Genomic DNA, 25,272 nt, shown 5'->3' with positions numbered 1-25,272 from the left:
AGTCCTCTGCAGCTAGACATAGGCCTCGAGATTTCGGCCGGGTCTTGCCAGCAGCCTTTACGTTGGCTGAGAGATCAACTTCATTCGATGAAAAAGGGTGTAATCATTGTATAACGTGTGACGTGTAACGAACCTGCATCGTTGTGGGTAATCAAAATATTTCCCACTTTATTTCCTCTACGGCTATTGTTTTATTTCATTCATATTATAAGTATCATGTACGTGAGTCTATTATTCTACGAGAAGTTATTCTTATGAAAATTGATTGTAATCTTCCATTCATGTTCTTAAATACCCTACAAGGTACAGTTATCACACTTACAAGTACATCCGGGGTCGAATAAAAAACACGTCAAGAATTCAAGCGGAATGGAAATGTCTAGTACAGTACTTAATTTTGCCCCTTTTTTGTTCGTTGCAGTGATTTCATGTTTGGCAGGTTTTCCGTTGAGCCGACCTCTGATTGCGCGCACGGTGTTTTTATTCAACCGAGATCAGCTCGCGTCGTCCCGTCTGTTCGCATTGTCGTGCGGCATTTGTTAACAGCCGCGGTCCGCGGTGCGGTATCCACGCGAAGCTAATTAAATGGTTTTATCAATACCGCTTCTCACTTGTTGCTATTTCTCTACACGTACCTATGTATTGATCGCGAACTCGCCACTCCTTTCAAGCAACTTTCCACAACATTTTAATACATTTATACAAAACTTATACATTTTTGTAGGTTTACCAAAAAAAATGACTAATGTTCCTATTGGACAATTTAGGTATGTACTATAACTTAAGATGCAACCTCGGGTTAAATATCCTTACTGTTTTACTACTCACTGACCTTTCAACGAACCGCTTACGTAATACAAATCGAAAATTCACCTACGCAATCAAAAAATTCCAGAGACAGATATTCGAGCTCCAAATAACAACGCAACATAAAAAAACCCAGTTACTGAACAGGAGATTGTAGCAGCACCAGATTGCAACTCACCGCGTAAGGATGGAATGCCGGAGACGTTAAATAACGGGAGACAGTGGACAGCCTCTGTGAGATTAGGTCCAAGGGACGGGTCCCGGATGGCAACGTGGAGCTGGAGCTCACCTGAACCAAGAGGTCAAAGCGGGCAGGCGAGCTGAGAACACAGCGGGACGGTCATGCTCGTCTCGTGCGGTCGACGACCTGCAGCCGGCTAGCTAACTGTACACACACCACTGTTGTCGCGCGCACGGCCACTCGGAGGGAGGTCGCGGGTCGCACTGCCTCAGCCGCACTGCCCGCCCACCGCACTCCTCGCCGCGCGAGCCCGCCCGCAGCCCGCGGCCTTGACAGCCCCCCGCGCCCGCCTGCCGCTCGGTATCGTCCGCCGGCGCCGGCGCATCCACCGCAGCACACCCTATAACGCAGCTGTCGATGTCGTCGAACTTCGGCGCAAGTTCCCGTGGGTGTGCGGCGAAAGTCAATCAGTGCGATAAAATTAATAAAAGTTTTATCGGAAATCCTAAGCCACGGTGCCAAAGAGATGTTCGCTCACATTCACTGCCCAACAGTAACCTGCTGGTAAAGGAATTAAAAAGACTATTTTTCATCAACGACATTAACTCGAGAAAGAACTTTATACTTTGAGTAACGATGACAAAATGTGTATATCGAATTCTAACGACAATGATTGGTTAAAACGATTAGTAACAGCTTTTGGCACGCCTGGTGCGGGCGAGGGTTACGAGTTTGGTTTGAGAATTGTCTACACATTGAACAATTTTTTCACGTCTCTCTTCCTTACCAATTACTAGTACTTAATAGTAATTTTATATAATGACTGTTCGTGTACTTACTGTTGACAGTTCTTTTTTATTTGTAATGCTTATGGGGACACTCGCAAGGATCCGAAGATTAAGACTGTAACAAACAGTGTGCAATCACAGATTGTATAGCACGTAATGAACAAAACATACAATGTTTCTTTTGTGAAGTAGCGGAGGACGCGTAGATTTAAAACAAGCTTTAAGGGCGCAGCTTCAGAGAGCAACCTTCGTTATATCTATTCAAAATGCATACTTGAATGATATATGTAGGTATACATACCAAGACATACAAGACGTGACAATAAATATGCGACTTCATCTGTAAATACATGTCGTGAGCAAATGTTCTCGCCCAAAAAGCGCGAGCGGTGCTCAGGAAGTCGTTTGACGGAATATTGCGACAACTGCTCAGGTAGGTCCCTGTCTACATCCAGCACCGTTGTTATGACGGTTCAACTGCCGACCCTCTTAACAAGCTGAGCTGCAATGAAGGGCACAAGACTAATGTAAAATTAACAGATCTGTGATGTTTTTGAAGCCGCATGGTCTATGGCAGCTGCCTGCTAACTGACCAAGCTTGATCTTCTTCAGGCGACTGCGAAGCGAGCCGAAGGTGTCGCGGTTGGAGCAACGCGGACGGGTAGTGGAGCGAGACATCGGGGTCAGTGCATGGCGATCGGCGCGGCAGCACTTCCGCGCGACACACTTCCGTACCCGAGACTGCGCTTGCATCGCGTACACTCGCCCTATTTGCGCTTCTGCGGAGATTGCTCGCTACTTCTTCACTGCTCATTGACGCCAGCTTCTCTCACACTCTGTAAATTAATGGGACCACGATGTGCACACCGGTTTTTCACAGAATGAAATCAATGATGTCATAATTACTCAATGCACGTGTGTTATATCCTTTAATATTATTTTTATTGTCTCATTATCTTTACAGCACTGTAGTACATCGTTTTATCTAATGAGCGATTAATTCGAAAATTTGCCGAAATAATGATGATAAGATGTTAAAAATGATAAACAAAAGGATGCTATAATGTGATGTGCTAATTATGTACAATTAGTAATTAGAGATTGGTTTGAAAATGTACAATATAAAAAATTATGCCTGTTGAAAGGAGCTTATCAGATCGCGTGTAATCTGATACGAGTGGCGATCATGCAGCGGCCTGCGCAGCGGCGCGTTATCAGTGAATGATAAGGCTCAGCCAAATCTGGTGGGTAAACAAATTAAGGTGTGAGCAGCTGCGGCCTGGATTCCGCCACGACTGATTATCACCGATGCGGCGGTCGGGAGAGGGACAGTAAACACGCCGTGAGCATGACCCACAAAAGCAGATCTATTAATACGGCTGCTCTACGACGGCGACGGAGTTCATTAACTTTGCAGCGTCTGTCGCTTCTGGCGCGGAATCGCTGCCAACTCTGCAATCCTTGTGCTCTGGGGCTTACTATGAATGTTTTATTTCGCTGTTCGCATAATAATAATGTTACTTGAAATGTTCTCTTTTTATATTATTTATTGCACAGGAAAACACAAACAAAACGTACTGCTTATTTTTATAAGAAATTTCTTCCCGCAGACCTAAATACAGGACAAAATAATTGTAATAACAGGCTTACGTGCACAAATCCAAAATTATGTAACACAATATTTAACATTAAACTATTATAAACTAGATAAATACATATTTTAAAATATAATACCTATAAACTGGATGGAACAGAAGATAAATAATGCTCCTTACCTAACTCTCAATTTAAAAGTAGCAAATGATGTACTTTCGTGAACAGAAATAGGAAGTGCGTTCCTGAAAAAATCAACTGTTTATAATGTGAAGATGATCTGAACATTGCTTATAAGAACTGAAGATGTGTACCATTAACAACATACTCCGTAAGGCTTTACGTTTTGAACTTTGCACCGTACTTATAATAAGTGCTATATAGTTTAATTTACATCTAAAGTGTAGACCTGAGCGTGCCTGTTATTGCCACACACTATGAGTTTAGAGCGTACTTGTAGAAATTGAGATGATTCCAAATAATGATTGAAGCTTCTGAAGCAATGATTGAGCGGTGCTCACTCGATTGACATAACCTAGCTTACACTCAGATTGCAAACCAATGCTTAAATAAACAATTTCATAAAGACAACGCACGATCACTGCGGCCGTGCGTCGTCGAGTGCGCAGCGCGGCCGGGGCGACGAGCGACGGCAGCGCGGGCGCTCCACTTGATCGCGATACCGGAGACACAAAACATCATATTACTGCTGCGTAGATTGTTTTATTCCGTGTCATGCCTGGCTACACATGCGCGTGCGCACGGCAGTTTTCCATGCTGTACGGTGAGTTTTTAACACATTTCCTTAAGCGGAGGAATAATTAAACTAGTTGCAGGGTGAAACTCCACCGGCAGCATCCATCGTGGCGGATGCTATCTATACCTAGCGTATGCGCAACGACGCAAAATTTCTTTTATTGTTACGCCGCGTAACCTTCGCGTTGTTCACTTTGGTTCATTCCCACATTTCTTCAATTGTTGCACACTCACGATTTAGGTACTGGAAGCAAATAACTTGAATGATGAGTACATAACCCAAATCACTTTACTTAACTTGGGAAAAATGAGAAGCTTGGAACATACCTACTACCTAAGAAATAGATGCATAGTAATAAACATTCCAACCTATTTTGTTATAATTATGAATACTAAAATTTCAAATTTCAAAGTATCTTACTTCGTAGGTCACCAAATCACACTTTGAGAAGACCAAGTAAGACGGTTTAGGGGTTACTCTTACAGACATTTGTTAACGTTTGTCGTTTGTACAATAATATAAAACTGTAGGTACTTAAAAAAGGAGATGAAAGACCTAAACGAAAAATTTCTGAGCTTTTGTCGTCTCAGCAAGCACAAATTTTACAATAGAGGTTTTGTTCTAAAAGCGTGAGTTCTCTTGAAAATATTGTGCCTTTGTTGATCGTTATTCTTCTTAAAATTATCATCTAATTATGTTAACATCTCACAATCAGGAGTTAAGTAAATAGCACGCATCTAGAAACGTGCTTGTGACGCCCGAAGTTGCCACCCCCGCTGCCCTTAACAGTTCAGTCATAAATAAAGACGGAAAAGATAAAGAAATTAACATCCTTTAAACGAAATAAGCCAGCAGATAGGCACGCCTACAAATTATTTCAATGTAAATGAGATAAAAGAGACACACGTGTACGTTGTATCTCACTTCTGGGATTATGCCTTGTCTATAGAAAAGACTGTTGCAATACAATGTTTAATAAGCGCGTCATTAATATTCAAGTCCGGTGTCATTTATTCGTGCCACTTCTCACTAAGGACGCGTTCGTTCGCATTATGTCGTGACGACAGGTAGTTGTGCAGTTTAAAGTGTCGGCAAATATATTTAAATAGTGTTGTTCATATAGTAAAACACGATTAACTGCGGTCACGACTTTTTTGACGTTACGACGACAGACTGTCGCGATAATGGGAAGAGCTAGAACGACAAATACAACGTCACGATAAAAATGTGACGACAGATAATCTCAACTTCAAACGATTCTGTCGTGCAAACGACAAGGCAGCCGAACCGATAAATTGTCGTCACTATCTAGTGGGAACAGCTAGACACAACAGTCATTCAACGATAAAATAAACGTCCACGACACAGTCACGGCGAATAGGCGTGATATGGGAACAGGCTAGACGCGACAATCGGCCAACGATAAATAAAACGTCACTACATAATGGGAACGGGCCCTTATCGCTCAACATTTGGGCCTTTTCTAAAATTACATATGTAATTAGCGATTTTTTTATGTAGAATTAGCATTACGGACGACTTCAACGAATTGAGAACTTAGTTATGTCAACAATTAGGTTCAGCTCGGCACCTGTTTGGGGCCGGCGGGCGGTGGCGACGTGGGTTAAAAAAACTGCACAAAGTTTTGTGATATGAGATTGAGCAACTTGCAAATCGTAACTTCGTTGCCGTGCCTATCGCCGATCTCCTTATTAGATCCCCTAGAGGCTACGCCCGCAGACCTCCGATTAAATATTTTTCACACTGCCTAATGTTTACAATTAACTACCTTGTGGGTCAGTTTGTTTAAAACCACATAATTTATGCGATCATCATGCGTTATGTTAAACAGGCCTCTAAACAATTCTATAAATTAGATAGACAGATAGAATACGTTCATTGATTTTCCACAGGCACACACAATAATATGAAACAACAAGTAACAAAAAAAAGTAATAAAACTATTTTTCCGGATTTAAACCTTACTATATATTTAAATACTTACTATAGTTATTAATTAAATACCTTATTTTTAATTTTACAAAGAAAACATTCCAATTTACGCTACATTAAAAAAATAAAATAAAATAAAAATCATTTATTTCAGACAATGTAGTCCATACAAATTAGTAAGTTCGTAACATGACACCTTATAACTATGTTAGTGTTAGGATTAGTACACAATCACAAAAATAATGACTAATAATTAGTTACAAATATAACAAACAGGATGAACCCAGCCACCCAGATGATTCACTGACTCACACGTAGAACATGCAACTCAGTGAACCTCATGAACACAGCTGTATCCATCCTGTCTGCATAGAATGGCATAGAAATCATCCATGCCAGCACCCGCAAACATGCCAGATGCGCTACAGAAACGGGGAAGCTTCAACAAGGCCCTGAAGGTATTATTAAGATAAGATAAGATAAATTTATTTCAATACTACTTAATCTAATACAATTATAATGAAAACAATGTAATTGAAGATAAAATATTAAAATAAACAGTAATAAACAAAACAAAAAAAAATCTAAATTATATAAAATAATCATGGTAAAATTAAACATTTTAATCTTAGAGCCTAACAGTGCAATTGCGATGCCTAAACTAAATACATGTGTACCTGTATTTTAGGCATAATAGTGCATTTTTCATAACAAAGCTTAAAAAAAAAAAGATTTTATAAATTTAACAAATAAAAGATAAGTAGTTATAAGTCGTTACAATTTATAAAAGATAAGTAGTTAAACATTACATATTATATAAATGTAAATTATGAAATAACTTCCAACAAGTCCTCGGTATCATTGTAGGTTTTACTCTTAAGCCAAAATTTGACGGTCTTTTTACATTCAGTTTTATTCATATGAAAATAATGCAAAGTAGAATTTATTTTAAAATAAAGGAATGTGCCAAGGAAGCAGAAGAATCTATGTGAGTGCGCTGTGCGGAGTTGTGTACGAGATGAAAAGGGATCGTGTCGTCTTTGCTTAGTTACAGTCATGTAGTCACATATATATACTGGACTCGCAAGGCGCCGTACGATCTCAGCGTAAAGTTGGGCCATAGAGCACATGTGTAGAAGCTCTGGCAATATGCTCTAAAGAGTGTGAGCTTCACTCCAGTCGTACACCTTGTGAATCTATGAGTCAACAAATTGCCTCAAACCGACAACGCCCTGCGCTCCCTCTCTATGTCTCCCTCATCCTTAAGGTCCTCTGTCACAATATGACCCAAGTACCTAAACTGTGCAACACGCCTCAAAGGTACCCCATTTAAAGTGTTGGTGATACATCGGCTGGTTCTTTAATTTTACCCTTAAACAGCAAGAACTCACTCTTTTTCGCGTTGTACTTTAAACCGAGTTGCACAGCATAGGTCTTACAATGACATATAAGTCGTCTTATACCACTTATTGAAGGGCTGAGCAACACCATATCGTCCGCATATCTAATGTTATTTACGCTTGTGTTGTTAATATAGCATCCGACACGCATGCTGCTCAGCTCCCCAATCAGGTTATTAACAAACGAATTAAAATTTCTAGGTGCGGTTAATCCCCCTTGCCTAACGCCACAGCTCAAAACATACTCATCAGATTGAGCATTTGCCCATTTTACTACATTCTTCTGATTACTATACCAACGTGAGAAAAAACTACTTCAGGTGATATGCCCGCTTTCTTCAATTTTGTCCAGAGCATATCATATGACACTAGGTCAAAAAGTCACATTTTTTAAATTCACATTCAGAGAAAGTCTACACACTTTAATTGAGTATTACAAATTTCTAAATATTTAGCAATTTCTTCTGGGCTCCTAAGCCCCATCTAACACTATTTGAACTCTCATAGGTTACATTAGGTCTAGATCTAATTAAACCAAGATTACATTCTATTATTAGAGGGTAATGGTCGGACCAGTACACATCATATACTATATTAACACTTGTAACTGTAAGCCATGCAGCCTGACTAGTTAGACAGTGATCCAACCACCTCCTGCTACCTGTGGCCTGACAGACAAATGCGTGCGTGCTCAGTACACTATTTAGCTTTTCCTTATCCGCATACACCCATTGTCTTTCAGAGCAAAAACACATAAGTTCCCTATAAAATAGTGTCTCTGTCTGAGCATTGTAGTAACTTAATATATATATATGTATATATAAGGTATGAAATCAAATAAATATACAAAAACACAACATATTTCTGGTAATTATTAAAAGCATATTGTGAGTGCTGCAGCAAGCCAAACAGGCCATAGCTCAGTGCGCGTGTTGCCTTTGCCGCTCAAAAATAAGTTTAAAAATGCTTCTTGAAGGTAGACTTAGATTTGAGAAGCCTAAGTGGAGGTGGAACATTATTCCAACACCGTGTGGCCTGATAGCGAAAGCTTCCCGTAAAAGCCACCGTACGATGAATTTGACCCGCCAACAGGGACCGGACAGATCTGCTGGGATATCGGTCATGAAATGCGGAGAACCTTAATTTTCCGTACTACCTGTACGGAATTCCGGATTCTGAAATTTCACTACGCCAAACAACATACAAGCGAAATGCAACTGCCTTCTTGAGTTCATGTTCAGCAAATTTGTTAAATTGTTGCATAGAATATTCCAGATTGAATACGTCTGCCCGTAACCTGTGCCTAAGTAGGTATAAGTGCACGAAACTTGCAAACATAAACTATTCAAATAATAGCTTTGTAATGAATTGACATCATCGACCGTCATTGGCGGTAATCGAGCGCATTGCATATTTAAATTCTCCAAATTGATGGCGAGGTCTTTCGACGACTTTTGTTCGGGTAAATCTAATTAACGGACAAACATCAGCGCACAAAGTGGCACCAAAGCGATGGTTCAATTATCACTTACGACATGCATCAGTCATCATCAGTATGAGGACCGACATACCAATGCTATTGTTTGGAGATTATTGTCTTTTGAGTTTTTAGGATTCAAAGAAACCTTTATTTTCAACTTTGATTGGGCCATTCATTTACAAAATTACAAGTAGTAATAAAATAACATACATACATTATATTTTTTCTTCCGCTATGATGGTTTTTAATCATATTGTAGTACGGCCATTCTCACAATATACTGTAATAAAATCGTTTTCTCGATAGTAAGTTTATAAAAAATCCTTTCAATTAGAGAAAAAGATCTTGCATTCCGACCATTTCAATTAAAGCTATTATTTCATTTTCAATTCAGAATAACAAGCGTAACGAAAAACAACATCGAGTTGCGAGAACAAATGGTCAGCAACCTGGATATAAAGAACGTTCAAGATAATGCAAGGAATTTTGATTGCACAGAAAACGTCGACGAAAAAAATACATTTTCTAAACGAAAAAGAAAACCTTTGTATTCCTAATGCAAGGAAATCATGCAAATAGCGGTTTAACAAAATCAGGGCGGACTTTGCGAGTGTCGAAGAACCGACGTGATTAAGATCAGAGACAATTTCAGTACACAAATTTACATTCAAAGGATTGCCTCCAGTGTTCGCAATGTCTCCCTGCGAAACCGGTTTGGTTCTTCAGTTCGATTCCTGCACGAGCGTCATGCGCTTCCGCACACCGCTAGCATTGTAAAAGTCACACTGACTTCCCAAAGCTCACACAGACGTCTTGCAAAGGTATGATCCCTTGTTTCGATTGAATACGCATGGAAATAGTTTGAAGTTGAGCGTATGACTCATCCCTAAAATAATACTAGTAACTTCTGACTTACATATTTTTATAATTAATACCTGGAAGATTATTGAAACAAAAGCCAAAAAATATCCTTATTAATCAGCGGGACCTTCTGTTAGTGCATTAATGTCTAATATAAGTAGTTACCTATAGCACGCAAAATAGGCGCCTTGACGTCGAGTTGTGGACACCAGCCCGTTACACCAAGTACCAAGACCTATAGAGAGAAAATTCTTAGCATTCCAGCAGAACGATAGAGATATCATTTTGAGGTCGAAGATCACGAGATTAAGTTTGCAAGCAGCATTCGTGTACTATTTTTCAAAGATGGTTCATTTTAAGGGCTCGCACATATTTGATTAGAACATTTAATTGAGGGCACGGTCACGGTTGGTATTAACACCAACCGTGACCTCTTTGTCGTGAATCGCCACCACCTCCTTCTCAACAAGCAGAGCAGTCTTTCCCGTATACAGAGCATCAATCACGCTTTAGTCTTCGTTTGTTCGACTGACAGCGCGCTTGTCAATGATGCCGTATTGTGTGGTAAAACCTTGTAAAAATTACTCAACTAAAGTGAAAAAACAGGACGGTATATGATATTTTCAGTAAGTACTACATTGTGTTATCATAGTTATCATTTAAAAGTGTTATTTTATGCACTAGTATATATAGTATTTAATTTATATTTAACTTAATCGTAAATATAAATTACAAAAGCAATCAAAATAATCAAATAGCTAACTGTCTCTTTCCGACTAATTTCTTGCGTAAAAGACTGAACGAGACCCATCACGTCAATTTCAATTGTTTGAAACACAAGCGTTTCAAATATTTAGAACAAAAATGTCATAGAGTCGCTTTGATGCTAATGTTATTATTAAAATATTTTTTAATACATGTTAGTAATACTTTTGAAATATTGTTGTACTCTTTCGACGGCTCGGGGTTACGAATCAGAAGACCGAAAATACATTTGCCCGAAATAACGTTTGCATGAACTTCCATAATCCCGAAAGTATTTTTTTAGGTTTTCGGGAGAAATATGTGCATGGCCTACATTTATTTCTCTCGTGAGTTTGGGTGTAATTTGTGGTTGTCTATATGTGTGTCCATGGCACCCGCGTGTATGTGTTATTGTAATAATTATTATAAATTACTACCTAAGTGTTTATTTTGGAAAGCGTTTCTCTTGGGCAATCAATATCGCGCATTTTAATTTTGTAATTATCTCACAATGGCAAATACCCTACTACCGTCATAGCCGTACTTTTTCAAGCACAAGAAATATTTGCAAGAACTATGAGCAGTACGACTATGCCTGTTGACGGAATAAACCGTTGTCAGTGATAAACCGTAATAATTATATTCAATCAATGTAAGCACTACGACACAAAGAAGAGTGGTGACGTTTTTGAGCGGAGTATAATTTCAGTACTATGCACGAACGGGTTAAGAAAATGGTAAGAAAAGAAAGGAAACCAGGGTTGATGCAAGCTGATAAAAGACCATAATATTAAAGCTTTGGTATGTGATTACATCAATTAGTGAACTGTGCGTAGAAAGGAGAGTATAGAGGAATTTATCCAGGAAACATAGCTTGAACTTAAGAAGAAAGTGACTAGTATTAACAGAGAACATCTTACACCGCCAAAATGCATTAAAAATCAAAAGTTGGATGAATGACAAAATATACCAACTTAAGAAACAAAGAAGGTAATTGAAGCAGACTGACACTGCAAATTAAATAGGATTTATTTATTTAATTTAAGCAATTTGTAGCTTTCACATGCAAACAATGCATAGTAATTGATAGCCTAACGGTTTGCACTGTGGGCACTGGATGATAAGTTCCCGAATTCGATACCGGTAGGATCAATTTAACAAATTAACTTTTCTAAATGGTTCTGGTCTTGATATTTTATTGTAAGACAATCACCTGGTCTGAAACTAGGGAACTCTCTATACATACTCGCCATGAGTATCAGAGCAACAGAATCCCAGAGCAGAACCAATTTACAAAAGTTCATTTCTCAAATGGGTTCTACTGAGAATCGAACCTGGCGCCACGAACAATGGAATTTATTCCGGGGCATAACTCAGAACACCCAGGCCAACACAACTTTCGAAAAGTTCACATTTAGTTTTATAGTTCATTAAGCCGATTTTTTACGGTTTTTAAAAAAAATCTCGAATAACTCGAGAATTCGGGTACGAGAATTCTCGAAACTCAAGAAAAAAAAGTCAGACACGCTAGCTCGTAATAAATGGCATTGTATAAAATTCAACATTTACGTATAAAATTTATTTATAAATAATAAAGGCTAGTCCATTATATGTGTGTTCAAGTAGTTTTCACTAGAAGCTACATATGGTGCATTTTGGTAAGTTTCCAGTAGAAGCTGAATATGGTGTTATTTTGCGCCTTTCAATTGTTCCAAGCAAAATCAGGCAGTACTGCAATGACATTACAATTTAAATTCAACGTTAAAACTTTTTCATATTCCTTTACATGTCACTACGTTTAAATAGGTTGACTTGGGACATTTCTTTCGTGGTTTTTGTATTAGACCCGTCGTCCATAAATCAATGCATGCAATGATCATTTTAAATTTGCAAAAGCAGCAGACGAAGAAAATCTAAACAGCCACCTTTTTTAAAGATTGATCCTCTTTCTCCGAAACATTAAATAAATTAAATCGATGGATATTTTAATCTGTTTTGTGCGGCAAAAAAACTTGATTTGCATAAATTAACCTTGATTGTTATTTGTTGGGTCTCAAAACTAAGCCAAATGAGCATTACAAAATAAAATTTAGATAGTTATTTCTAAAACTAAGTCAACGTTGATTATATTTGTGTACTAATACTATATTAATTATAATATAATTTGACCTAAAAAAGTTCGGAGATAATATAATAATAATAATAATACTTTTTATTTCTCCACAAAATACAACAACAAATAAGAAGTACATAAACAATCTTAGTAATTTTAGAACAGTATTTTGTAGGAGCTGGAGCTTGCTATAGGTTTAACACCTGTGCTACAAGTCACCAGGCCCCAACCCTCGCAAATGAAACATATGTTACTAAGTATACATATACCAACCACAAATTATATGTATGAGAGAAAACATAAATAAATAAATAAGCTACGGTAACAGAAAAACCTTCGAGATAATTCTTTTATGTGCACGCGATGCAAGAAAATTGACTTCTGGCACCCGCCGGCCACTACCGCGACACGCTCGATTCGCAGGCTCGGCTCGTGCTGCTTTTTCATATACTAACCTCAGCTAACCTACTGAATGGAGGGCGCAACCGAGCAACATTATTTAACGACAACATTTATTAGGAGATCAATATCAAAAGATATACTGGTCATAAATGTCATCAATCGTTAAAAGAAAAGACCAATGATAAAATTTATTTATAAAAATTAATCTTCATGCGTGAACAGCCACTCTTAAAGGTGGATGATTTTCTTCAAAATTAAATGGGACCACTCGTAAAGCGAATCTGTCCTAAGGCGAATGATAGATGTACCCTCTTTCCAACAAAAATAAATCATGAAAATCGGTGCACAAATACCGGAGTTATCGCGTAATACACATACAAAAAAATATACAGTCGAATTGAGAACCTCCTCCTTTTTTAAAATCGGTTAAAAAAAGACGATCAAATATTATTTTTGAATAGCAAATATTAATTCATTTATAATTTATCCGTAGATCAACTAATATATGAATTAACAATAAGTACAATATATCAAAGAACAATTAATGTATGTTGTCTATACATTTCTGCCGTCTAATCGGAAGGTCATTTAAACCTTTGCGATAGAACTCTGGGGACCTGGACTCCACAAGCTGTGTGAAGGCATTTTGTACTGCTTCCAGGGAATTTTTCCGTGTAAAAAATGGTCCAAATCGCGGAAAAAGTGATAGTCGGTCGGGGCGAGGTCCGGCGAGTATATCGGTTGACGGGTGATTTGTAGCTGTAGGTCTTCTAGTGTTAAAACTATTTCTCGAGCAATGTGAAGAGGCCTTGCGTTATCATGGCGCAATAATGATGAAGCTGTTTCGCTGCGAGTTTCGCCGTCATTGTTCAAATGTCACATATCATATTGTGGGTATGCTAACATTAAACCGTGCCGCTAATTCCTTGGTAGTTTGATGCGGATCGGCTTCCATCATCACTTTCAGTTCATCGTTATTTACCTTAGTGACTGGTCTTCCTCGTGGTTCATTCTTCAAGTCAAAATTTCGAAAATTATCGAAAAACGCACAGCGCGTTCGTTAACCGCATCCCGTCCAAGCACTGCATTCACATTACGCGCAGTTTTTCTGCTACGTTAATCCCATGTGGGAACTCTTATTCGAAAATTACTATTATTTTCACATTAAAAGCTAAATGTAAAAACAATTGAAAGTAGAACAATCAAATATATAACGTTTTATAAATCAAGAGTGTTTTAATTTTCGTGTGAAAAAAGTTTCATTCTGAAATCTGACACCATGCAGGTTTAATTTTAATTCAAATTGGCCAGTACGTTAAAAAGGCAACTACCATATCATATTTAAACCCCTAATAATGTCCGTTTCAAAATACTAGTCAAAATCTTCACGTCGTTTGTCTAACCGTCAAAAGTGTACTTTTGGGCGGTTTTAAATTTCACGCACAGGCAGGTCACATGTATTTTTGATGAATTGTTTGTCTACGTTCAAAAATTGGCCGTAAAAAGGTTGATTTTATTTCTATTCCATCCGCACCCCCCTCAACATCCTTAATTGTACTGTTATTTTAAGCACTACATTGTACAAGAACGGTGCCGTTGATGTCTTTTGCTAGAACGAATCGTTTAGCACACAATGGCGAAGTGACGTCGTTGATATGTTTTTATGGTATGTGGTATAAACACCAAGTTAGCAGAAATCTCGAATATTTTACACCTCTGAAAGATGATGTATGCCATAAAAAAGACATGAACGACATCACCTTTTGCCACTAGTACATAAAAATACCAAGGATAAATATTTTGTCCATTGTGCTATGTGGCACTGACTGCCGTATAAGTACAAGTAGTGTACGATAGTTTTAAAATCTGTCGCTAAGTTATTTGCTAACTTTCGATCTAGACCATGAGTTTTTTCCATAAGCAATAGCCGGGCACATGCGCAATTGTGCATCTCATGACAGCTCTTCTGCAATAAGCCTCGCGGTCGTGGTGTTTCAAGCAACCAATACGAATTATTTCCAACTCGATAACTTCTCCCTGTTTACTAATTGCGCGTAGACACGCGACGAGCGGCAAAAGGGCGACAAATGGGAGAACCGACAATGCAGTGCCACGCAATATATTCAAAATTGGATTGAAAAATGTACTATTGCAGTGCGGCAAAGGGTAGTAAGTAGATACCCGTATGTTGAACCACAGTTGAACATTGTACGTATATGTCCGTGTCATTTTAGAGATTTTTTATATATTAGTAATGAGAAAAAGTACGGATTGTAATGGAAAATCGCTTGCTATCTTTTACAGACACTAAAGTTGTAGATTTTATGATTTTCGAATATGTCACCACGTGAGCAGTGTACCGGACGTTCAAGCGCTCGTAATCATTATCACAAGTAGCTGGCGACATACACACTCCTAAACTCTCGGTGCGTTCAAAATATGAACGCGTAAATGACGTAAAAGGGGATTTTGACATAGAGCACACCTTTACTAACGGCTTACTGTACATATGTAAGTACCTAAGTAGTGTGGCCATAAAAGACAGCATGACGCGGGCGAGAGGGGCCCACTGCACATCACAACCTGTTCTACGGATAACTGTACATCTACTCAGGTGTGTTAAGATAATAATCGTGACGGCACTAGTGCACCAATCCGACTTGTCAAAAAACATTCATTATTTATACGATTATTGACGCGCAAAAGATATTCATACTATAGAAAAAGTGCCTCAGTGCCTAAACTTGCGCCGTGGAGAAGCCTGCCAGCTGGAAGCCTTTTCGCTTCCCTTTACCCTTCCGCGTTTGTATATACTCGAAATAACAACATTTGTTAGGAAAAATACAAACCTCTTTGAACACATGAGGAGTGAACGTAGACAGCATACACTGGTACACTTTTAATTTTAAAAAGTGTATGAGATTTTTAAGTTAAAATGACCAATTTTTGGTGTACCGATTTTTTTCTTGCATTACAATAAAATGAGCCTTACATAAAATGAGTCGGATCAGTACTAAAAATTATCAATTTATTCATTTTTATGGGCAACCCACACTTGACCAAAAAACTATTTATGCCAAAAAATGGTTTCACAAAAAAACACTTAATGGTTCCGACCTTCAAGTCCTATGGATGCGGATTTCCCCTTAACGTCCCAGTTAAAAAATACTATTATTATATTACAAAACATTAAATTAAAAATTATGGTTTTTTACATTCTCCATTCACGAATATAATTTTGTAACTGTTGGCTGTATTAATAAAGACTGATACAATATATTGAGTTTTATTTTATTTCTGTAAATTGTCTGCTATCCATAAGTGCAAAAGATAAAGTATTTTTTCGCGACTCTTTCGTTCACTATTTCGCGGTCGCGAAATAGGGAACACAAATGTCAATCTCACATTCATTTTGAATAGGCCATCATCATTATCATAGGCCATTTAGAAAAAAAAATTGACAGGTGGTTGACTCGAACTGCCTTCTCCTACATTGATCTACCAACAAATGGATATCGGGTCTAATCATAGATTTAGTATAGTACTAAATCTATGGGTCTAATACAAAAACCACGAAAAAAATGTCCGAGGTTAACCTATACAAACGTAGTGACATGTAACGAAACATAAAAAACTAAAACATTTAATTTACATTGTAACTTCATTGCAGTACTGCCTAAATTTGCTTACAACAATTTAAGAGCCCAAAAACACCACATTCAGCTTCTGCTGGAAACTTAACAAAATGCACCATATTTAGCTTCGACTGAAACTTACTTGAACACAAGAGTAATGGAATAGCCTTTCTCGTAAATATTAACTAATTTTTTTATATATATTATTAAGTCGAATTTTGTACAAATTCACTTAAAGGTATAATAAAGAGTTGGGCAGATACATACATACAATTATTACAACAAATGTGAAAATAAGCGTGTACTATAAGAAATGTACCGATATTCTAACTAAACGTAAAATCAAATATCCGTAATTCCGATTTATAACAAAACCGTTACGCTTTCGAGTGATTTTGATGCTTTTTACAGACATAATTGGCTTTTGTTTTGTAATCTTCGTAAAAACACGTTATGAAAATTCGAGCTAATGTTATTTCGGGCAAATATATTTTCTGACTTCTGATAAGTAATCCCATTCCGTAAAACGAGTACAACAATATTTTGTTAGTTATTACTAACGTTTAATAAAAAAAAAAACATTTTAAAAATCGGATTCAAATCAAAGCAACTCTACAGTTTTTTGTTCTAAATATTTCAATCGCTTGTAGTTCGAACAATTGAAAATGATCAAGAAGTTTATATTAGCTTCTTGATACTAACGTAATGCGTCTCTTTCCATCTTTTGCACATGCAATGAATAGAAAAAGGACAGTCAGCTATTTCATTATTTCGTGTGCTTTTCTAATTTATATTTACAATTCAGTTATATATAAATAAATTAAATACTATAAAACTGTACAAAATAACACTTTTAAATAACACCTATCATAACACAATACATTCGTTTAGTGAAAATATGATACAAAATCCTGTTTTCACACTTTTTTTTTTATTTTATTTTTTTTATTTATTTATTGGTTCACCAACAACTGTTACATTTATACTTATTATTAGGTACATTCTGTTCTGTTTAGTGCAGTAATTTTTACAAGTACTGCATATATTGGTACTGCATGATTGGCAACCGCGCTGTCACTCGAACAAACGAAGACTATTGCGCAATTGACGCTCTGTATGCGATTTTAACGCCCAACAGCTGCGGACACTTTTTAGCGCGAACCCGACGTCCACTCCTATATTAGTTTAAGTTCTATCCATCAACCTACAATATGATTTATGCCTCCGAAATTTGTATGGCGGGCATTTTGTTTTTCGAAATTGGTTTTTTTACTTCCCCTGGAAACTGGTCAGAATGTGGATCATTATTTATCCTAAAACCCTGAGGCCAAGACCTATAGTTTGGCCGGCCAACTGGGGTCCTACCTGGTGCTCTTTTCGAAAATTTTCGTTTTTTTACTCAATGAACCCTTCGAATTACACTCCGTTTAGGAGAAAAATGACGTCAAAGAGGAGAATTTTTACTTGTATGGCGGCCATCTTGGAAAATGACGGAATCAAAATTTTGACAGCAGATCCGATTGTAGACTCCCATAAACGACTGAATGGCAAATTTCAGCCGTAACAGACCACTTATACGGTATGATAAAAACATACCTACTTACCTTTATAAAAAAACTGTCGATTCACCCGCACAAAGATGCTATTCATTCTAACATACACGGATTCTCAAAACTAACATAATGACGTTGTCTCCCATCAGCCCAGTGCTACATTTGAAAAGAACGAAAATATTATCCTTATGGGAATTTAAACTGTCCACTTGATCATCTCACACTCATAATATTATGATTTTATTGTGAAACGCGGAGAGTCCAGTGCGCTGAGCTGAGATTAAGTCTATCAGTCAAGGCAATCATCTCTGAGCACAGAAATCAGAACAAAATTGACAAGTGGATTTTGTTCCTCTTTCGGTATTAGGTACCTACTTGGTAACGTCAACTCAAGATTGAAAATGCACATATTGTCCCATTGAAGCTTGACGTCACGAGCATGCCATTCTGAGCATACCCAGTTTAATATTAGATGAACAAAATTAAAGCGATTTGACTACTGCGTTTAAAATAAATTTTGTTGAAATTTAAGGCTACTTGGAAATCCCAAGAATGCACACACTTAGATTTCATAAATTGTAGTTATAAAACTTCGTCCTAGGACAAGACGCGAAGCCTTACATTTACACCAATTAAGTTTGAAGGTAAAGAGGGATTCAGTCACGACGAGTCTAACCAGCAGCGTTTGTGGGCAAATTGCTGGACGCGCCGACAGGTCAGTGCGGCTAGCAACCAGTTTGATTTCTAAAAGTTCACTCGTAAAAATAGTTCAAATGCCGACGTAATTTAAAAATACATTATTCGATTTACGCCAGCTTATTCGTATGCGAAAATCACTTAATTAACGAGCCTTGAATGAAGCACGCATAAATAATGAGCCATGATCGTGATCGTGAAATGTGCGCATGAATGTGCGCTTGCGTTCATATAAAGACAAAACGTCACTCTAAATAGGTATTTCGTTACATCGAGGCTAACTGCGTTCGAGAGGCAATATAATAATGTCGCGTCAAATCCAAGGAGACAAGTCAGTGGTACCTACCTATATATTATTCTGTTGCAATTTGCTAAAGTTCAAAATCGCAATGTAAGTAGGTCAAATCAGGCTAGTTTTTTTTTAATAATAAGTATTCCGTGTCTAAACAGTAAAATGGATGACCCTTCTGTGTTCTTCTGTAGGTCACGGCTGTTTTTCTTTGAAATCGTGCTATCGACTTGACATTTAGCACGATAGTACAACTTGGAACAATCATAATGATTGGAAATCGATTCGAAACCTGAAACTGAACCAATGGTCAAACTTTCTTTTTATTTCATATCACTCACTTTTTTTTCACACAAAGTGCCAAAGAATAAAACATCTAAAATAGTTCACACTTACTGCCCCTTGCATGAGTACTTGTCCTAACTTAGTTTTGTGCAAGTTAGAGCCGCTATTCGTCACTCTCTGTAATTTCCACTAACACGCTTATCTCTACGCACCTTGGTTCATGATAAATTGAAACATTTATACGTAGCTAACGTATCACAAAATTACGCATAACATGTTTCTACCAATGCTACCGTAAGTAATTTAGGACCATCAGTTAAAATCATATCAGTCAAAATAATACCCATCTCACATAAAACTAATTTTTTTTATAACATCTAGTAACAGGACGAAAAATATGGCGATGGCGAAACCACGTACCTCAATTGGATATGTTATATAGACATATATAAATCAGACGTTATATGTATATAATGCATTTAGACGTTGAAAATATAAACATTTTATAGTCTTTGTTTAACTACTGCGTGCCGTCGTAAGCCAAAAGAGATAGCATTACATTGATCTGTGTCAAACACGGGAATCGATAATACGTAACGTCATCTTAAATGCCAACTGGGGGCCTACTACATAGAGCGCACTATAAGTTTCCGGAACTGGCCACTTACATAGACAACATTTAAAAAGTAATTACAACATTTGAAAATGGAACTCTTTGGCTGTAGAATACAGCTTGTTTCATCTGACTGTCACTTGTTTTTACATTGTGGCGTCATTTTAGAAATTGGTTGTCTTCATCACCGGGGATTTAACTCGTGAAAATTTTCGTAGTATGATTTTCGTAGTAACTCAACAGCTCAGCGGAGCTTCGCTCGGCTTCAAACTGCTTTTGGCTATAAAGCATCATGCAAGACGACTATTTATAGCTGGTTTGCAGAATTCAAACGCGATCGTGTGAATCTCAGTGACGAATTTCGTGATGGTCACCTGCTGTGAACAACAAAAACATCGATGCTGTGCGCCGTATGATCAAAACAGACAGGCATGTGACATATCATGAGATTCGGGCATCTTTAGGCATAGGCATGAGTCAAATATAATCAATACTACACAAACATTTGGGTGTGAAAATGCTGTGCTCTCGGTGGATCCCACACAATTTGACTGAGGCCCAATAAACGGATCGCGTCACTTGGTGCCATGCCATGCTTGCCAGATTCAACGAAAGGGCGTCAAATTTGGTGTGGGACATAGTAACAGGTGACGAAACATGGATTTATAGTTACGATCCCAAAACAAAGCAGCAATCGAGCGTATGGGTCTTTCGAGATGAGCCGAAACAAAAAAAGGGGAGATTTGGTATGGGGGCGTGGTTCGTGTCGCCGCGATATGATCAAAATGATCATATCGAGGTGACATGCCTACAAACATCGTCACAGTGACATGGCGATCGTAGTACATACAAGAACTCTCGTAAAACGTGAAAATGCCAAGTTGTAACCTTGTAAAAATTGGAGTGAAAACAAATATTTTAAAACCCGTGAGATAACATTCCACCGGCTATTTGCGTTTTTAGTTACTATTTCTATTATTATTCAATGTTTTCTTTTTGTCTCCATAGAAATTTCTAGATTCAAGTATAGCGATGTTCATTTATGATGACTGATGTTTATCGACAATAAATTTTTACTCAAATGTTTGAATTTCTTACTATGATTTTTCTAATTAAAGTCCCTAAAATATTGAAGCGAAAAGCATTCACGTTAAATTAATTTCTTTTCTTTTATTCTTATTATTATTATCGTATTTATTTTAAACTCTCGCCTCTCCCAAGGCCTAAAAGATTAATTTTGAATTTTTAAATGGGAGAGGCGGTATTTCCCGGCAATGGCACAGTCGGCCGGGGTCAGGGACTCAGGTCCAAGAATCGGCGAACAATACGTGCCGTATCGAGCAGGACCGCCTTCTGCATTTGTGCTGGAAGCGACACGCCACAGAAATCCAACCGCCTCAAGCTGTTAGAAAGGCTGACTGGAATTAACCCATTTGCGGACAAAACAATTGGGATTATTTCAGTGGAGGCCACATCCCACATGTCGGTGATCTCATGCGCCAGGTCGAGATACTTCCGGCGTTTCTCGGTTTCAGCTTTCACGAGACCCTCGTCATGCGGGATGGTGACGTCCACAAGAAATACCCTCGACTGCGATCGATCCAATATCACAATATCAGGCTTATTCGCAAGAATAGTCCTGTCCGTGATAATAGATCGATCCCAATAGATTTTGGTGCGGTCATCTTCGAGTATTGGCTCCGGTGAATACTTGTAATATGGCAACCTCTGTTGCACTAGTCCGTACTTGAGAGCGAGCTCTTGGTGTAATATTTTCGCTGCCTGGTTGTGTCTGTGCAAGTACTCAGTGTTAGCAAGAGCGGAACAACCGGAAACAATATGCCTAAGTGACTCTCCGGGACGGCCACATGCCCGACAAATGTCTACTGTGCCGTCCTTTAGGATATATTTCCGATAGTTCCTCGTCTTGATAACCTGATCCTGTATTGCACAGACAAAACCTTCGGTTTCCCCAAAGAGGTCCCCGAAACGCAGCCAATGTAGGGAGGCTTTACGATCCATAAAAGGCTCGTGGAGTACCTTGAAGAACCTCCCATGGAGCTCCTTCTCTTTCCATACGGACTCGCGGTCAGAGGTGCTAAGCACCACCGGGTCTCGCCATTCCTCTTTGGCCAACGATAAGGGAGTTAGCCCTTTATCACATGTGACAACCTCTCCACGAATCACGTCATCCGTCATCGTCAAAAAGTAGTTTCTGAGACTGCATATCTCGCGGTTGTGCATGGTTTTGACACTTAATAGGCCTCTACCTCCACACTTCCGCGGGACATACAATCTCATAACTGACGATCTCGGATGATGCATTCGGTGAGAGGTCATCGTCGTGCGGACTCGTCTATCCAGAGCGTCTAATTCCGTCTGAGTCCATTTGAGCACGCCAAATGTGTACATCAGAACAGGCATGACCCAGGAGTTATAAGCTCGGATCTTATTAACGCCTGACAAATAGCTGTTTAGCACATTTTTCAGGCGCCCATAAAAAACCTCGCACACACCCTGTTTCACGTCTGCTTCCTTCACACCGATGGTCTGCGACATGCCCAAATACCGGTATGTTTCAGTCTCGGAGAGTACCCGCAGGTGATTGGTGCCAATATTAATGCCATCAGAATGCATGACACGTCCCTTCTCAACATGGACCACCGCGCACTTATCGATCCCAAGCTCCATCCTAACCGAACTGCTGAAATCGTTGGTGATTGTCAGCAGCTCCGTCAATCTGTCAGCTGTGGGGCCGTATAGCTTGAGATCATCCATGTAGAGAAGGTGAGGCATTCGCGGCCCACCTCTCCGAAACTGAAAGCCTGTGCCCGACCTCTCCAATAGAGTACTCAGAGGGTTCAGGGCCAGGCAAAACCACAGTGGACTCAGACAGTCACCCTGGAAAATACCTCGCCTTATTTCTATTCGGTCATCCGCATCCGTCATCCGCCGACCGTCCAGACTCAGGATCGTTCTCCAACATCCCATGCATTGCCCGAGGAAGTGTCGAACTGCACTGTCAATTTTATACAGTTCGAGGACCCTCGAGAGCCATGGGTGGGGCACCGAGTCGAACGCTTTCCTATAGTCTATCCAGGCAGCGGAGAAATTCCGACGGTTGCGTCTGACAAGTTGGCCAGCGACCGCGTCGATGAGGAGCAGCTCCTTACTACCGCGGCTACCGCCCCTACATCCGTTCTGAGTCTCAGACATCACACTGTTATCAGCAATGTGCTGACTTATCTTGGAGCTCAAAACAGATGTTAAAGTCTTGTATATTGTACAAAGACAAGTTATGGGGCGATACTGTGATGGATCCACGGTAGCATCGCTCTTTGGAGCTAAATGAGTGACCCCAGTAGTTAAGAAGTTTGGGAGCGTCCCACTCTCAAGGGCACTTTGGAACTGACGAGCGAGAGTAGCGTGGCAGCACCAGAACCCCTTCAGCCAATAATGATGCAGTCCGTCCGGTCCCGGACTTTTCCAGTTCGGAGCCTTACGGACCGCTACCGCTACATCCTCTTCGGATATGCTGATGGGATTCATAGGCGCTATGGTTGCACATGCTCTCTCTACCGCTTCGAACCATGGACCCTCTTCGTGATCGACGGGCTGCGACCAAAGCCTTCGCCAAAAGGCGACCACTTCTGCTTTGTCCGGACGCTCACCCGTCAAGACCACATCAGGACGCTCCAGTGTCCTATAAAACTTCTTTTGGTCACTCATGAAGAGACGATTCTGCCGATACCTCTTCACCCTTTCGGAATATCGCCGAATCCGCTTGCCCCAAGCAGCTATCTTCTGCTTCAGATCATCGATGCGCCCTGTCAGTTTTCGTGCAAACTCCGGTGAGTCTACAAAAATGTTCTCACCGGGGAATGCTTCTCGGACAAAGCGCATCACTCTCGGCCTTGTGACGCCTGATCTGAAGCTAGTCAGTTTGCCGATGAGGACCCTGGCCCATGCTATACGACCCTCAATTCGCCTCATCCAGGCTGGCTTAGTACTAGTCCTAGGAGTAGTGCTGCCAACCTGGTGGTTACCGCCGGGTCTTGTTGGCGGCATCCTGACGCCGAAAAATTGACACACAGTCATTGCGGCAGCGAAGAGAATTGAGTCTGTCTCCCAAAGGTCTGCGCTTTCCTCTAAAAATGAGGGAAGCATGTTGTTAATGGCCCCAACGGCATCCCGAACCTTGATACTGAGAGGCACTCGAGGCAGCCGTGGCCTTCGCTCAAGAGGCACGTGGCGATATTCCAGAATCGTCTCCTCCAGACTACTCCTCAACGCTTCCAAATCCAGGGCGACTGTTCCCCAATCACTTTCAGTACCACCCGTATCCGGCTGCTGAGCACTAGGTTCCCTGTGAACTTCCCTGCTGGGAACAGGAGAGCGCTCCAGCCTGGGTGGCTCTTCTTCCAGTGGAGGAACAGCCTCGCATCGTAATTGCTCGAGTTCGGCAGCGCTAAAAAGTCCTGAGCGCTGTAGGTACCGAACCCGGTCCGCCAGGTTTTGTTCTGTGACGGTCAAAGTTGGCTCCAGCCGAAGAAATTCGCGGTACATTACTGCTCGATAACCTGTCCGTCCGGTTCCCGAACCTGAGGCCCTAAAATAGGCCCGCATGGCATTTTTATTCATATCAATCGTCCATGCCATGCGGCGCCGTACTCCACCAGAGGCGGGTACCGATTGCTGGGACCAAGTTGCCCCAGCCCCTGCCGATACCATGCCAACTGGTGGTGATGGATCGTGAGTAGACTGGCCGGATGGTCGGGCCAGTCTGCCGCGGCTGGGGGCCCGCATACTGCCACGCCCAGCCCCAGCTCCAGGCGCGCCCCGGCGATTACCCCCGGGAAGCGGCCCTATTCGCTCATCGTAACTATTGTGCTCCATCATTTACGATGAGCAATTTTACACCCGGGGTTTTCACTCACTTACCCCGGGGAGACCGTTATTTACCCTATTTAACGCTGAGACCAGTTCCTTGACACGGTTCTGTACATCAATGAACTCAAGCGCTGACTGTTTGCACTACTGAAACGGTAAAGTGACATGATATTCACTGTGCCGTTCCACCAGTGGGCGATGAGGTCGTCACATCCCTACGCCGTTAATTATT

General features: G+C 39.9%; 2 protein-coding genes across 4 annotated transcripts in view; both read right to left on the bottom strand.

The window, feature by feature from the left end:
• Positions 1–1,246, bottom strand: part of LOC113225421 — a 34,808-nt gene extending 33,562 nt beyond the window's left edge. For 2 of the 3 annotated variants that reach the window (XM_026457728.1, XM_026457729.1), the window contains exon 1: positions 1,097–1,246. The gene's annotated coding sequence lies outside the window, so the exon portion shown is untranslated. The remainder of the gene's footprint in view (positions 1–1,096) is intronic. The other variant, XM_026457730.1, reaches the window with a different exon arrangement.
• Positions 1,247–13,962: 12,716 nt separating this feature from the next.
• LOC113225487 lies at positions 13,963–25,046 on the bottom strand. The gene is made up of 2 exons (XM_026457807.1): positions 22,191–25,046; positions 13,963–14,091 (listed from the first exon to the last, which is right to left on the bottom strand). Exons 1-2 carry the CDS (start codon positions 25,044–25,046, stop codon positions 13,963–13,965), a joined length of 2,985 nt encoding a protein of 994 aa, XP_026313592.1.
• Positions 25,047–25,272: the final 226 nt, after the last annotated feature.

This window comes from Hyposmocoma kahamanoa, unplaced genomic scaffold (genome assembly GCF_003589595.1).
Source record: "Hyposmocoma kahamanoa isolate Upper Pololo Valley unplaced genomic scaffold, ASM358959v1 160, whole genome shotgun sequence".
Classification (NCBI taxonomy): domain Eukaryota; kingdom Metazoa; phylum Arthropoda; class Insecta; order Lepidoptera; family Cosmopterigidae; genus Hyposmocoma; species Hyposmocoma kahamanoa.
The sequence above is the reverse complement of the archived record's forward strand: the minus strand, read 5'-3'. Positions and strand labels throughout refer to the sequence as shown.